The following is a 16,080-nucleotide window of genomic DNA, read 5'->3' on the forward strand; positions in this document are numbered from 1 at the left end:
TCCATGTCATTTTAAATGCTAGAATTTTTGAAAATTAGAAGTTTTTTCATTTTTATTTTTTAAATTGTAAAACAATAAAAAGTAAATTTTTGTTTCTTATAATTTGATAATAGCTATTTATACATCATAGTGCACATCAGATCAATTTATTATTTAATTAAAAATTAAAAATATTTATTCTAATTTTTAATTAATTAATAAATATGTTCAAATATACATTCCAATATCTAAAATGTTAAAAGTTATTTTTAGATAAGAAAATATTCGGTATAATAAATATTTAAAAATAATTTTAAATAAAATATAATTTCTATCAGCATAATCACTACACCGTATTAAAAGAAAAGTGCAAGTTACAATTAAACAATGGTTCATCTTATCTGGAGGGTTTATGTCACGCTCATATCAGAATCGAGTATTTACAGAAGTGATTCACCGTCCACTGAACTAATATCAAGACCGTACCCAAAGTACCTAGCTGGCATCATTGACTAGGAAAATAGTATTCTACCAAAAAAAAAAAATTGTGCCTCAATTTGAACAATACAAATGTATGCAAATATTTTAAAACAGTGTCACGTCATTGACTATCTTAAAAACTGATACATTCAATGCGCATTGAATGCATTAATAATCCTGAATATGGACAAGAACTAATAAAATATAAATTCTATCCACATAATCAGGGCACTTACTTCCAGCAAAAGCGCTAGTTATAATTAAACAATGGTTCATCTTTATCTAGAGGGTTTATGTCACGCTCAAATCAGAATAAAGTATTTAGATACAGAAACGTCTCATCGTGCACACTGATACGAGTAAGATTCGTCGTATTCAAAGAACCTAGCTTGGGATCATTCAGTAAAGAGAGAATTCGACAGTTTAGGAATTTCCCACGGAGGCACTTGCCTGTGAAAAATTCCGTTTTATAGGCAGAGATGGTCGTCAAATTTTTAGCCGATCTTGAAGGTCAACTAAGTTCTAAAGTCAAGAAACGTGAAAGCCCACACAGATATTTTCCTTGGTGGGAGCCGCGTACCCACTACATCATCATGCATATCTCATTAACTCCCATCACGGCGGCTTAGAAAAACTTTAAAAATGCCCTAACTGCCTTATCCGCAGTGGAATGTGAGTCACACCGCCGACCAATTTGTATAAATATATCTGCAGACATACAGATCTAACAGTGCAAGATTGTGATCAATGGGTATGAGCAGTGCAGCAATGAAGGCCTTTGCAATTGTCTTAATTGTCACCTGCGTTTTTCTCTGCCCAGCAAGAGCCGCAGATCCGCGGCTGGTGTTTGCCCACTACATGCTCTTTGCCAACGACAACATAGATGTGCTCAAGCAGGAGATTCGAATTGCGCAGAGCAAAGGAATTGACGCTTTCGCTCTCAATAGCAATGTGTGGCGCCAGAATCTGGTAGACAATATGTACCAGGCAGCTAGAGAAGTGGGTTCGTCTTTCAAGATCTTCTTCTCCGCTGACATTCACAAGGACGCCAATGGCAACCTCACGCCCGATCAACTAGTGACCATGCTCACCCGCTATGAAACCCACCCCAACCAGATGAAATACCGAGGCAAACCCTTGTTCACCTCCTGGCTCGGCAACGACGATTCCTGGTGGGCAGAATACGGCTACTCCTCTGCTCTCAGCGGATGGAACGACGTATTTCAAAGAGCCGGAGGCAGAGGCAAGTTCTTCTTCGTCCCCTTTTTCCCCACGGACGGCTCCTACTGGGGAGTCCGCGGCACGGCGGAGAAGTTCACTGATGTTGTCGATGGGATGTTTGCGTGGGACACGTCAGCGTGGCCCTACATTAGCCCGGACTTCCAGAACCCTTCCGGCTCTAAGGACCAGAATTATCTGACCGCCTGCAATGATATCGGGAAAGTGTACATGGCGAGCCCTAGCCCCTGGTTCTTCAAGAACATTCTAGGCACCTGCTGCTCCGATGCCTGCAAGGCAAAGGATCTCAACAGCTGTAACTGTCAAGTGAAGGGCAATTACCAGGGTCCGGGGCTCTGGATCAAAAAGTGGGAGCAGCTCATACAGCTAAGCCCTCCTCTCGTCGAGATCGTGACATGGAACGACTGGGTGGAGAGCTCCTATGTGGCACCGCCACTCAGCACGGCTTCTGCCGACGTGGCGGGGTTTACCCACCGTGCTTTCTTAGAGCTGGGGCAGTATTACATCAGCTGGTATAAGTCTGGCAGCCCACCTGCCATCACGCGGGATTCGCTCTTCATGTTTTACTACACCCATAGTAAAAACGTTATTCTGCCGGCTGACGGGTGCCAGGTGTTATATTCCGACCAGCTCACTGATAAATTGTACGTGACATCGATGCTGACTGGTCCTGCCACGGTGGAATTACGATCTGGAAGTTCGTCTGCAACGTTCAACGCTCCAGCAGGCGTATCCACGTGGGCACTGGATTTCGAGGATGGGCAGCAGGTGGCCGTACTGAGGCGTGGAGGTAGCGTGATAAGTACGCTGACTGGAAGCAAACCCATCGGGAGTTCCGTAAACTACAATTTCAATGTTTACTCGACCTGCACAACATGTATATAAGGATGCCACCGTGATGGAGAGGTGCTAGTCTATACAATAAGCTCTTTCTTGGTGGGCGTTACTTAGAATGAATATTATAATACGTTTACGTTTAGTGTTTGGCTTGCTACCCTCCAATTTTTTGGGGGAGGTTTTGTCATTTTATGTGAGAGCATGAGTTTTAGAGTTTTTAAGGTTCATGTGTCTTTTGGCGTACAATTTCAGTTTCATCTTTTATGATATTAAGTTTTATATTAAACAAGATTTATTTTTGTGGATTCATTTAGTATCATTTAATTTTATTAATAAATTGAATCTACTATCACTTACAATTTTTTCATTGGAAATGGAAATGGATCATTTTGTAGTCTATGATACTAAGTGATATGTTTTTAGGTACATGGTATAGTATATAAGACTATCCCGCATTCTATGCAAGAGGCACCTAATTATGCTACAAATGAGGTGTACATACCCTACCTATAGAAGACTTGAAGTTGTGACCTCTCTTCCAAGACCACAAGTTCTCCCTTGCACTTGTCAATTGTTTTACTTTGTTATTTGATATCTTTAATAATTTTTACTTAAGAAACATGATTAGAACTCAGATTCCATCTAATAGCAAAGCAAGATTTATACTAAATCAACAAATCTTTATGTTGGCCAATTACAAACCAAATTTTATTTATATGCCATACTACAATTTTGACTTCTATTGCAAAAAATTTGCTTAAAATTATAATTCTTTTTACATTATTTTTTTAAAGGAATTCTGCTTGCTATATATTGCAAGAGTCTAAATAGTTGTTTGTTCATATAACATGGAACTTTTTATGCTTAGCTTTATATGTTAACATGCCAACTTTTTATGCTTAGCTTTATATGTCGACCTTCAAATTTTTAAAATTATTTTTAATTATATATGTTTAAACTATAAATGGAATCATAGGATTGTTTGATTACTTATTTATCTCTAATTTTCAGGGGAATTTGATTTAGGAGGGTACTATTATGTTTCATAGGGTTGTTGTATTGTTGATGTTTACTTTCATATTTTGTATAATTATAGTTAATATTTACACATACTTTTTGTATTATTATAAATATACCATAATAATATTCAATTTGTATTATTTTTACGTGTGATCACCTTAACTTATACCTTCCATTCAAAATAGTTCTAAAATCCTTATCATAAAAGAAAGATTGTTTCATTTTTTTTAGGATTTCTACCCTTCTTGACTAGACTACAAGTGTAGTTGTGAAACAATTGGAAATGAGATCCTAAGACAAACTATGTAATCTAAAGATCTCAATTTCTTTCTCGTAAAATTGGGGAATAGGAATAGGCCTAACTATTATACTTAGAGGAGAGCTAGGTATTGATGATTCTTGTTCCCTTTTTATGATGAGAAATGAGATAGTGAAGTGTGTGTATGTGATCAAGGTTGACTATAAAAAATGATTTAGTTTCATAGTATTTTTAAGTAAATATACATAGTGGAAAGAATAAACAATAAGACAAACATGAAACAAAGACTAAGAGAGGAACTAGATTTGAAATCTGATGTTGACTATGCAGTACAAAAGCACTAGGAGCCCTAGTCTAGAGATGATAGAGGCTTTAGAAGAAGGTCAAAAATAGAATTAGAAGGCTCTATACGATTGTCTTTGAGGGTCACTATAGTAGTACAAGCACAATGGGTTCCCTATTATGGGGATTTTTGTTTGTTCATTTTTTTTTGGTGTATGTTGTTGTTTGCTCTGTGGTCATATATAACTCTCTTGTTGTTGAATCTATACCTACACACATGAAAATCAGAGAAAAATGGTTGTGTTGTATAGGTTCTTTCCTAAGTCAAACCTATGTTGGTGTTCTCACCTCCACATAAACAATGATGAATGATAAAGTGCGTGCCCTCGCAAGGACAAAATTTGAATTAATGATAAATTTTGAAATGGTAGGCTTACCTTAGGTCTGAAACCTTTCCAAGGATCTCCACATAGATGTGGTAATGCAATGATCTTTCAAGGAAGTCCTACAAAGTGTTAGTGCAATAACATAATCAAAATACATGATAAACTTAAATCTATACTTGAGTGTAAAATTATTTTAGTCCATATCTTGATAGCTTATTGTTGGAATCACCGTTGTCGTTACGCCAAAATCTCAAGCTATCAAAGAACATCACAATGACCAGAGATGAGGATCCACGGGAGGCAAGAGGAAGCGCATGTCGCGAATCCCGAGGTCAGCATCGAACACCTCACTAACTAGGGGGGCAGCTCACTTCCAACAATCCCCCCTCAACACGACCTGTGGGATTCAAACCCATAACCCAGCGCTCTGATACCAATTGTTGGAATCACCACTGATGTTACGCAAAAATATCGAGCTATCAATGAACATCACAATGGCTAGAGACAATGATCCATGGGAGGCGAGAGGAAGCACATGTTGTAAATCCCGAGGTCAGCGTTGAATGCTCCACTGACTAGGGGGCAACTCACTTCCAACACTTATTCATTTGTATTACTTCTCTAGATTGGATTAGATTGTAATACCTACCAACTTAATAGTCCTTATGAATGATAGAAGATGTTATTTATATAGAGATCTAGTGTTGTAAATTGCACCCTATGTAATTCTATGCTACATAAGCACCTCTTCTTTACGTCGATTGGAGACCTTCTTGACCAATTTGTCCTTTTATCCATCTCACTTGCCTTGTACTTTTCTCGACTTTGCTAACTGTTTCACCCATAGGCACTAGTGCACAGTAGAGACATCCACGCATTGTTCTAGCATTCTACGAATTTGACAGTCTAAAGGTGGATGTTTGAGAGTTACACATGTGCCTAGAATGCCTCTCATGACCATTGACACCCATTTTTGTCCCAACATGTTTATCTTCTCGCTTTGGTTTCATTTTTTCTCTCTACTTTTCTCTCTAGCTTTCTCTTTAGAATTTTATTCAATTTTCGTTACTTCTACTCACTCATATGCTTGTTCACTCACTCACTTTGAAGCTCTCTTATTGTTCTATTGGCTCTCACATACTTCTAGCATGTTTACTACATTTTGAAGAAGATCGACTTATTCTTCTTCTTCATCTAACAAGCTTCTCGCTTTAGGTGTGGAACGGAAGTCTTCTTCTTCCTCTATCTCTCATTATATCCATAGCACATTCATTAAGATAGTGTTGCTAAATCTTTTATCTATCTATCTTGGGGGTATGTGCAGGATCATGGTGTGCCAAAACAGGCCCTTAAGTGGCAATGAAATTTCAAAAAATCAGAGTTATGCAACTTGACATGAAAAATTGAATAAGTTATGAACATTATTTTAAAAATATGTAAGAAGAGAATCTATAGAAAATTGAATGAAGTTTCTAAGCTACTAGTTGTTTTTTGAAAAAAAAAATCCTATTTGATGAAAATTTCAAATTTCAATGCAGTGGTACAAAAATTTCAGGAAAAAGATAAGAAGTAGGTGTATGACTGACCACCCTAATCACAATCAAATCATAATATTTTTAATAATATTTATAATATAAGTATTAGACTCATGTCCAAATGTGACAAATATTTTTTTTAATTTTTTATAAAGTAAATAATTATTTATGATTTTTTTTACTACAGCTTTTTAGAAATTCAGAAACTCCTACGTCTGACCACCTTAACTTGGTCAAAACCTTATGAAATTAAATTTTTTTTATTTTTTCCCTATAGTAGACAAAGCATAGGATGTGACGCATGTTTCAGATTCAAAAAATGTTATGCGGTTTGAAAGTTATGAGTATTTTTCAATCAGTCTATCAATCAAGACTTTTGTAAGAATTCAATTAGAAAATAAATAATAATTATTTATTAAAGTCAAAATAAGACAAGCCTTATATTGTTGGAAAGCTAAGAACGTCCTTAAAAAACCCTTTTCGTTTTATCAATTTTGGCTATAAAAATAGTTGTCAGCCACCAGTGTAAAGTCTGGAAAATCAAGGAATACTGAAAAACACGTTTTTTCAGTTGACTTTCCAGGCTTGTCACTTCCAAGCCAAATCCCAAAGAAAACCCAAACCAAATTATGGAGGGAAAAATTTATGTTTTAAAATTGGATATCCGATTTCATTGGATATCAAATTTTTGAAAAAATAAAAAAGTACATTTTAGTAAATTGGGCATAACTTTTGCATTTTATATCAAAATTTTGATTTTTTATAGGCGTTGGAAAGGTAATTAAGAGCTCTATGATATGGAATAGGTAGATTTTCAATTATTTGTTTTAAAAAATATTTATAATTCATTTAAATTCATCCTTAATTTTTAAAACATAAAAAACTCATGACTTTTTCATATGATTTCCCTATTGCATGAATTTTTGTAACAATCATCTCAAAATAAACTAAATAAGTAATTAATTAATAATAGAAACTTTGTGAATTTTATTGAGTTTGATAAATTTTGATAAACCATGTTATCTATGTTTGTTTCTTTCTCCACCTCTCTCTCCTAAACCTATCACTCCACCTATTTGTTTCTTCCTCCCTCTCTTTTGTCCATATTTATACATCCCTCTCTAGACCTATATCTCTAACTATCAATGAATACCTCATTAAATCTCTCAAGCTCTACAAGGTGCTTATATTTCTACCTCTTCATAATTTCCTCCTCTATGTCACTCTCTCTTCCCTAAGATCTAGACTAGTCTCTCTGCATTTCCTTCTCATCTCTAGCAACAAAATTCAGAGGGGACAAGGAGAGGGCATAGGGAAGTATCAAAAAAAGGAGAGGGGGAGAGAGGTGAGAAGGAGAGATTAATTGGGGTGAAGAGAGAGTGTGAAAGAGAGAGATATAGGTAATTAGGTGGAAGGCAAAGAGAGAGAGGAGGGGGTAATTGGGGTGAAGATAGAATGAGAGGGAGAGTTCGAGATTATTAAGGGGTAGGAGGAGAGGGGGGAGAGGGGAAAGTATCAACAAAGAGAGAAGAGAGATGGGAATAGAGGTGAAGAGAGACATAGAGAGTAATTAGGGGGTAGGTAGAGGGGGAGAGGGAAGTATCTATAAACCCATAGGAGGAGAGAGGTGATCGAGGGTAATTGAGGGAAATAAATAATGTGAGAGAGAATATGGTGTCCTAAATGGTCATATTGTGTCTCATGAACCTTAAGGACATGATATGACACCTTAGGACACCATATGATGTTTTTATAAGTCTTATGGTGTCCCTAAGGGGTCATATGGTGTTCTATGAGCCTTTAGGACACCATATGGTGTCATTGGGGATCATATGGTGTGTTAAGGGGTCATATGGTATCCTATGACCCCTTAGGACACCATATGACCCCTTAGGTATTGTTAGAGGTCAGATTGTGTCTGAACGGGTCATATGGTGCTGTTGGGGGTTGTGTGGTGTGCTAAGGGGTCATATTGTGTCCTAAGGGGTCACAAAGACATCGTATGACCCCTTAGACACCATATGATCCATTAGGTTTTGTTATTGCTCATACTATGTCCTAAGAGGTCACATGGTGTCCCATGACCCTTTAGGACACCATATGACCCCTTAGGACATCATATGGTGTCGTTATGGGTATTATGGTGTCCTAAGGGGCCATATGGTGTTCTATAACCCCTTAGGACACCATATGACCCCTTAAGACATTATATGACCCCTTAGGATACCATACGATACCTTGGGACACCATATGGTGTCACAAGGAGTCATATGGTGTTCTAAGGGGTCATATGGTGTCCTATGAGCCCTTAGGACACTATATGACCCATTAGGTGTCATCAGGGGTCTTATTGTGTCCTAATGGGTCATATGGTGTCGTATGACCCCTTAGGACACCATATGCTTGGGAGACTATATGGTGCTATGGGTCGTATGGTGTCCTATGACACCTTAGGACACCATATGACCCCTTAGGATACCATTTGGTATTTTTATGTGTCATATGGTGTCCTATGACCCCTTAGGTATCATTAGGATTTATTTCATGTCCTAAGGGGTCGTATTGTATCCTAAGGGGTCATACGGTGTCCTATGACCCCTTAGGACACTATATGACATTGTTAGGGGTCATATTATGTCCTAAGGGGTCATATTGTGTCTTATGACCCCTTGGGACACCACATGGTGTTGTTATGGGTCGTATGGTGTTCTAAGGGGTCATATGGTGTTCTATGACCCCTTAGGACACCATTTTTATGTTGTTACGGGTCGTATTGTCTCCTAAGGGGTCATATGGTGTCCTATGACAACTTAGGACACCATATGGTTTCATTATGCATCGTATGGTTTCCTAAGGGGTCATATGGTGTTCTATAACCCCTTAGGACACCATATGGTGTTATTAAGGGTCATATGGTGTGCTAAGGGGTCATATGGTGTCCTATGATGTCTTATGACCCCCTGGGACATAATATGACCCCTTAGGTGTTGTTAGGGGGTCATATTGTGTCCTAACGGGTCATATAGTGTCCTATGACCCCCTAGGACACCATATGGTGTCGTTTGGGATTATATGGTGTGCTAAGGGGTCATATTGTGTCCTAAAGATTCCTAGGACATCATATAACCTCTCAGGACTCCATATGACCCCTTAGATATCGTTAGGGGTCATATTGTGTCCTAAGGGGTCATATGGTGTCTCGTGACACCATATGACCCCTTAGGACATCATATTGTGTCATTATAGGTCTTCTTGTGTTCTAAGGGGTCATATGGTTTTATATGACCCCTAAGGGGTCATATGGTTTTATATGGTTTATGGTTTTATATGACCCCTTAGGGACACCATATGGTGTTGTAAAGGGATGTATGGTGTTCTAAGGGGTCATATGGTGTTCTATGGGGTCATATGGTTTTGTATGACCCCTTAGGACACTATATGACGTCGTTAGGGATCATATTATGTCCTAAGGGGTCATATTGTGTCTTATGACCCCTTAGGACAACACATGTTGTCGTTATGGGTCATATAGTGTTCTAAGGGGTCATATGGTGTTCTATGACCCTCTAGGACATCATATTATGTTGTTATGGGTTGTATGGTCTCCTAAGGGGTCATATAGTGTCCTATGACCCCTTAGGACACCATATGACCTCTTAGGACACCATATGGTGTCATTGTGTGTTGTATGGTGTCCTACGGGGTCATATGGTGTTATATGACCCCTTAGGACACCATATGATCCCTTAGGACACCATATGGTGTCGTTAGGGGTCGTATGGAGTGCTAAGGGGTCATATGGTGTCCTATGACCCCTTAGGACACAATATGACCCCTTAGTACACCATACAGTGTCCCTTAGAGGTCATATGGTGTCCTATGACCCCTTAGGACATAATATGACCCCTTAGGTGTTTTTAGGGGTCATATTGTGTCCTAAGGGGTTATATGGTGTCCTACAACCCCTTAGGACACCATATGGTGTCGTTTGGGGTTGTATGGTCTGCTAAGGGGTCATATTATGCTCTAAAGGTTCCTAGGACATCATATAACCCCTTAGGACACCATATGACCCCTTAGGTATCGTTAGGGGTCATATTGTGTCCTAAGGAGTCATATGGTGTCTCATGACACCATATGACCCCTTAGGACACCATATCGTGTGGTTATGGGTCTTCTTGCGTTCTAAGGGGTCATATGGTGTTATATGACTCGTTAGGATACCATATGACCCCTTAGGAAACCATATGGTGTCGTAAAGGGTGGTATGGTGTCTCAAGGGGTTGTATGGTGTCCTAAGGGGTCATACGGTGTCCTACGACCCCTTAGGACACTATATGACGTTGTTAGGGGTTATATTTATGTCCTAAGGGGTAATATTGTGTCTTATGACCCCTTAAGACACCACATGGTGTCATTATGGGTCGTATGGTATTCTAAGGGGTCATATGGTGTTCTATGACCCTCTAAGACACCATATTATGTTGTTATGGGTTGTATAGTCCTCTAAGGGGTCATATGGTGTCCTATGACCCCTTAGGACACCATATAGTGTCATTATGCATCGTATGGTATCCTAAGGGGTCATATGGTGTTCTATGACCCCTTAGGACACCATATGACTCCTTAGGACACCATATGGTGTCATTAGGGGTAATATGGTGTGCTAAGGCAAATGGTGTCTTATGACCCCTTAGAACACCATATGACCCCTTAGGTATCGTTAGGTGTCATTTTGTGTCGTTAGGGGTCATATGGTGTCCTATGACCCCTTAGGTGTTGTTAGGGGTCATATTGTGTCGTAATGGGTCATATGGTGTCCTACGACCCCTTAGGACACCAGATGGTGTCGTTAGGGGTTGTATGGTGTGCTAAGGGGTCATATTGTGTCCTAAAGGTTCCTAGGACATCATATAACCCCTTAGGACACCATATGACCCCTTAGGTATCGTTAGGGGTCATATGGTGTCTGGCATATGGTGTCCTCCTGACACCATATGACCCCTTAGGACACCATATCATGTCGTTATGGGTCTTCTTGTGTTATAAGGGGTCATATGGTGTTATATGGCCCCTTAGGACACCATATGGTGTCGTAAGGGGTTGTATGGTGTTCTAAGGGGTCATATGGTGTCTTATGACCCCTTAGGACACTATATGATCCCTTAGGTGTCGTCATGGGTCGTATTGTGTCCTAATGGGTCATATGACATTCTATGACCCCTTAGGACACCATATGACCCCTTGGGACACTATATGGTGTTATGGGTCGTATGGTGTCCTAAGGGGTCATATGGTGTCCTATGACCCCTTAGGACATTAGATGATGTTGTTAGGGGTCATATCATGTCCTAAGGGGTAATATTGTGTCTTATGACCCCTTAAGACACCACATGGTGCCATTATGGGTCGTATGGTGTTCTATGACCCTCTAAGACACCATATTATGTTGTTATGGGTTGTATGGTCCTCTAAGGGATCATATGGTGTCCTATGACCCCTTAGGATACTGTATAGTATCATTATGCATCGTATGGTGTCCTAAGGGGTCATATGGTGTTCTATGACCCCTTAGGACACCATATGACTCCTTAGGACACCATATGGTGTCATTAGGGGGTCATATGGTGTGCTAAGGGGGTCAAATGGTGTCCTATGACCCCTTAGAAAACCATATGACCCCTTAGGTATCATTAGGTGTCATTTTATGTCGTTAGGGGTCATATGGTGTCCTATGACCCCTTAGGTGTTGTTAGGGGTCATATTGTGTCCTAACGGGTCATATGGTGTCCTACGACCCCTTAGGATGCCATATGGTGTTGTTAGGGGTTGTATGGTGTGCTAAGGGGTCATATTGTGTCCTAAAGGTTGCTGGGACATCATATAACCCCTTAGGACACCATATGACCCCTTAGGTATCGTTAGGGGTCATATTGTGTCCTAAGGAGTCATATGGTGTCTCCTGACACCATATGATCCCCGAGGACACCATATCATGTTGTTATGGGTCTTCTTGTGTTATAAGGGGTCATATGGTGTTATATGACCCCTTAGGATATGATATGACCCCCTTAGGACACCATATGGTGTCGTATGGTGTTTTAAGGGGTCATATGGTGTCCTATGGGTCATAGGACACCATATGACCCCTTAGGTGTCGTCATGGGTCGTATTGTGTCCTAATGGGTTATATGGCGTTTTATGACCCCTTAGGACACCATATGACCCCTTGGGACACTATATGGTGTTATGGGTCGTATGGTGTCCTAAGGGGTCATATGGTGTCCTATGACCTGTTAGGACAACATATGACCCTTTAGGATGCCACATTGTGTCATTAGGGGTCCTATGGTGTCCTAAGGGGTCACTTGGTGTCTTAGGACCCCTTAGGACACCATATGGTGTCATTAGGGGTCTTATTGTGTCTTATGGGGTCATATGGTGTTTTATGACCCCTTAGGACACCATATGACCCCTTAGGAGACAATATGGTGTCATTAGGGGTCATATTGTGTCCTAAGGGGTCATATGATGTTCTATGACCCCTTAGGTCATGATATAACCCATTAGGAGACCATATATACTAAGTTTCAAATAAGGAGAGATATAAGGGTGAAGAGAGATGAAGAACTAAAGAGAGGGAAGAGAAATAAAGGACAAGGACATAAATAGAGATATAGATATTAAGGAGTATGAAGTGAGAGGGAGAAAAACTAAAGGACAAGGATGGATAGAAAGAGGTAGACATATCTAGATATTTAAAAGGAGAGAAGATGATAGAGATAAAAAATGAAGATAAAGGGAGAGGGAGATGAATAGATATAGAGAAAGAGAGAGGTAAAGAAAAAGATAAATATATGAAGAGATGGAGAAAAAAGGATAGAGAGGGGTAAAGAGAGAGATTAAAAAAGGAAGAGATAGAGAGATATAAAGGAAGAGAAATATCGATAGATAGAGAGATATAGATAGTGCAAGAGAGTGAGACAGAGAGATAGAGATTATAGATAGGGATAGATAGAGAGGGAGAGAGACAAAGAGGAAGATATAGAGATATATAAAGGTACTATAGAGAAGGATGTGGGGAGAGAGCCAAAGATATATAAAGATGGAGCAAATAAAGAGATAAAGGTAGAGAAAGGGAAATATACTTCAAGAGGGCGATAGAGGAAGAGAGAGAGAAGTAGATTAAGCATGTATAGAGGAAGATATATAAAGATAGAGGCACATATAAAAAGAGAGATTGATAGGGAAAAAGATGGAGATGTGAAGATGGAGATAGAGATAGATATTAATAGAAAGTGATAGAGAGAGTAAGACAAATGGAGGGAGAGATGGAGTGAATAAGTGAGATTTAGAGATAATGAGATATAAATAAACACATGAAGACATATCTATAGGGATATAGAGATAGAGGGGACAAGATAGGGAGAGAAAGGAGGTGATAGAGACAAGTAATATATAAGTATAGGTAGGATAAGGTAGAGGAGGGAGATAAATAGAGAGAAGAGAGATTATTAGAGAGAAATATAGAAATAAGGAGTGATAATGATGGAGTGGGAGAGGGAGAGAGAGGAATAGAAAGATGGAGATATACGCAGAGATGCATGTAACTTCAGAATTTTTTTATCTAGATGGGATGAGAAAATAAGTGACATAAGTAGAGAAGAAAGAGATAGATAAAATATAATATATAAGTATAGATAGACAAGTGATAGATAAAGCAGGTGATAGGGAAAAAATGAGACTTTGTATGCAAAATTTGTGAGTATTTAAAGTTTTAATATTGAAGGACTAAATTCAAATGATTATAATTAATTTTTGTTCTATAATATCATCAAAATACCTCATCCATTTTATAGGTCTCTGAATTACCTTTCCAACCCCTGTAAAAAATCAAAATTTCAATAAGAAACGCAAAAGTTATGCCCATTTTACTAAACTATTTTTTTTATGTTGAGAAAAATGGATATCTGATTTGAAAAAAGTATGACATCACAATAGTGACATCACAATGGTAACATCACAATAGTGACATCAAAAATTGGATATCTGATAAGGATATCCAATATTAACGGATATTCGATTTGGTTTGGTATTACCAAACCAAATACAAATTTTGGCCGACCCAAACAAAAAGGGTATGTGCAGGATCATGGTGTGCCAAAATAGGCCCTTAAGTGGCAATGAAATTTCAGAAAATCAGAGTTATGCAACTTGACATAAAAATTTGAATAAGTTGTGAACATTATTTTTAAAATATGTAAGAAGAGAATATATAGAAAATTGAATGTAGTTTCTAAGCTACTAGTTGTTTTTTGGAAAAAAAAAAATCCTATTTGATGAAAATTTCAAATTTCAATGCAGTGGTACTAAAATTTTAGGAAAAAAATAAGAAGTAGACGTATGTCTGACCACCCTAATGACAATCAAATCATAATATTTTTTTGTAATATTTATAATATAAGTATTAGACTCATGTCCGGATGTGACACATATTTTTTAAATTTTTTTTATAAAGTAAATAATTATTTATGAATTTTTTACTACAGCTTTTTAGAAATTCAGAAACTCCTACGTCTGACCACCTTAACTTGGTCAAAACCTTATGAAATTTAATTTTTTTTAATTTTTCCCTATAGTAGAGGAAGCATAAGATGTGACGCATGTTTCGGATTCAAAAAATGTTATACCGTTTGAAAGTTATGAGTGTTTTTCAATCAGTATATCAATCAGGACTATTGTCAGAATTCAATTAGAAAATAAATAATAATTATTTATTAAAGTCAAAATAAGACAAGCCTTATATTTTTGGAAATTTGGGAACGTCCTTAAAAAACCCTTTTCGTTTTATCAATTTTGGCTACCAAAAAAGTCGTCAGCCACCAGTGTAAAGTCTGGAAAATCAAGGAATACTGAAAAACACGTTTTTTTAGTTGACTTTCTAGGCTTGTCACTTCCAAGCCAAATACCAAAGCATTCCCGAGCCAAAATTTGAAATTTGGAAATTTGACTATAGAAATCGGATTATTCAATTTTTATATATAAATTTCTGGTCCCCAAAAATTATCCCGTTGCCGCCTTTTATTTTCTGAACTGCCACATTAATGGTGACGGTAGAAATCCGATATCCGATTTTATTAGTCATATTTTAGAGAGAGAGAGAGAGAGAGAGAGAGAGAGAGAGAGAGAGAGAGAGAGAGAGAGAGAGAGAGAGAGAGAGAGAGAGAGGAGGGGAGAGAGAGAGAGAGATTAGGGGAGAGGGAGAGAGAGAGGGAGAGAGAGAGTGAGATTAGGGGAGAGAGAGAGAGAGAGAGAGAGAGAGAGACGTTAGAGGTCATATTGTGTCTTACGACCCCTTAGGATACAATATGACCCCTAACAACACAATTTGGTGTCTTAAGGGGTCCTATGGTGTCCCAAGACACCATATGACCCCTATGGACACCATATGACCCCTAACGACACAATAGGACCCCTTAAGACATCAAATCAGGTCGTTAGGGGTCATATGGTGTCCTAAAGGGTCGTAGGACACCATATGACCCCTAACGACATGATTTGGTGTCTTAAGGGGTCCTATGGTGTCGTTAGGGATCATATCATGTCCATAGGGGTCATATGGTGTCTTGGGATACCATATGACCCCTTAAGACACCAAATCATGTCGTTAGGGGTCATATGGTGTCCTAAGGGGTCATATGGTGTCCCATGAACCCTTATGACCTCTTAGGACACCATATGACCCCTAATGACACCATATTAGGTCGCTTTCGGTCATATTATGTCCTAAGGGGTCATATTATGGCCTATGACCCTTTAGGACACCATATGACCCCTAACGACATGATTTGGTGTCTTAAGGGGTCCTATGTTGTCCATAGGGGTCATATGGTGTCTTGGGACACCATACGACCCATTATGACACTGTTATGGACACCATATGACCCCTAACGACTCCATAAGACCCCTTAAGACACCAAATCATGTCATTAGGGGTCATATTGTGTCTTACGCCCCCTTAGGACACCATATGACCCCTAACGACATGATTTGGTGTCTTAAG

The 16,080-nt window shown here is 38.6% G+C and overlaps 1 protein-coding gene across 1 annotated transcript; it reads left to right on the plus strand.

Moving 5' to 3' along the window:
• Window positions 1-1,206: 1,206 nt before the first annotated feature.
• On the plus strand, window positions 1,207-2,583 carry LOC131057155 (glucan endo-1,3-alpha-glucosidase agn1). The gene has a single exon (XM_057991337.2). The coding sequence runs from the start codon at window positions 1,207-1,209 to the stop codon at window positions 2,581-2,583; it is 1,377 nt and encodes a 458-aa protein (XP_057847320.2).
• Window positions 2,584-16,080: the final 13,497 nt, after the last annotated feature.

This window comes from Cryptomeria japonica, chromosome 7 (genome assembly GCF_030272615.1).
Source record: "Cryptomeria japonica chromosome 7, Sugi_1.0, whole genome shotgun sequence".
Taxonomy (NCBI): Eukaryota; Viridiplantae; Streptophyta; class Pinopsida; order Cupressales; family Cupressaceae; genus Cryptomeria; species Cryptomeria japonica.

Bases quoted from the DNA above. Each gene is read 5' to 3' on its own strand.
- LOC131057155 (XM_057991337.2), top strand. From the start codon at position 1,207: ATGGGTATGAGCAGTGCAGCAATGAAGGCCTTTGCAATTGTCTTAATT.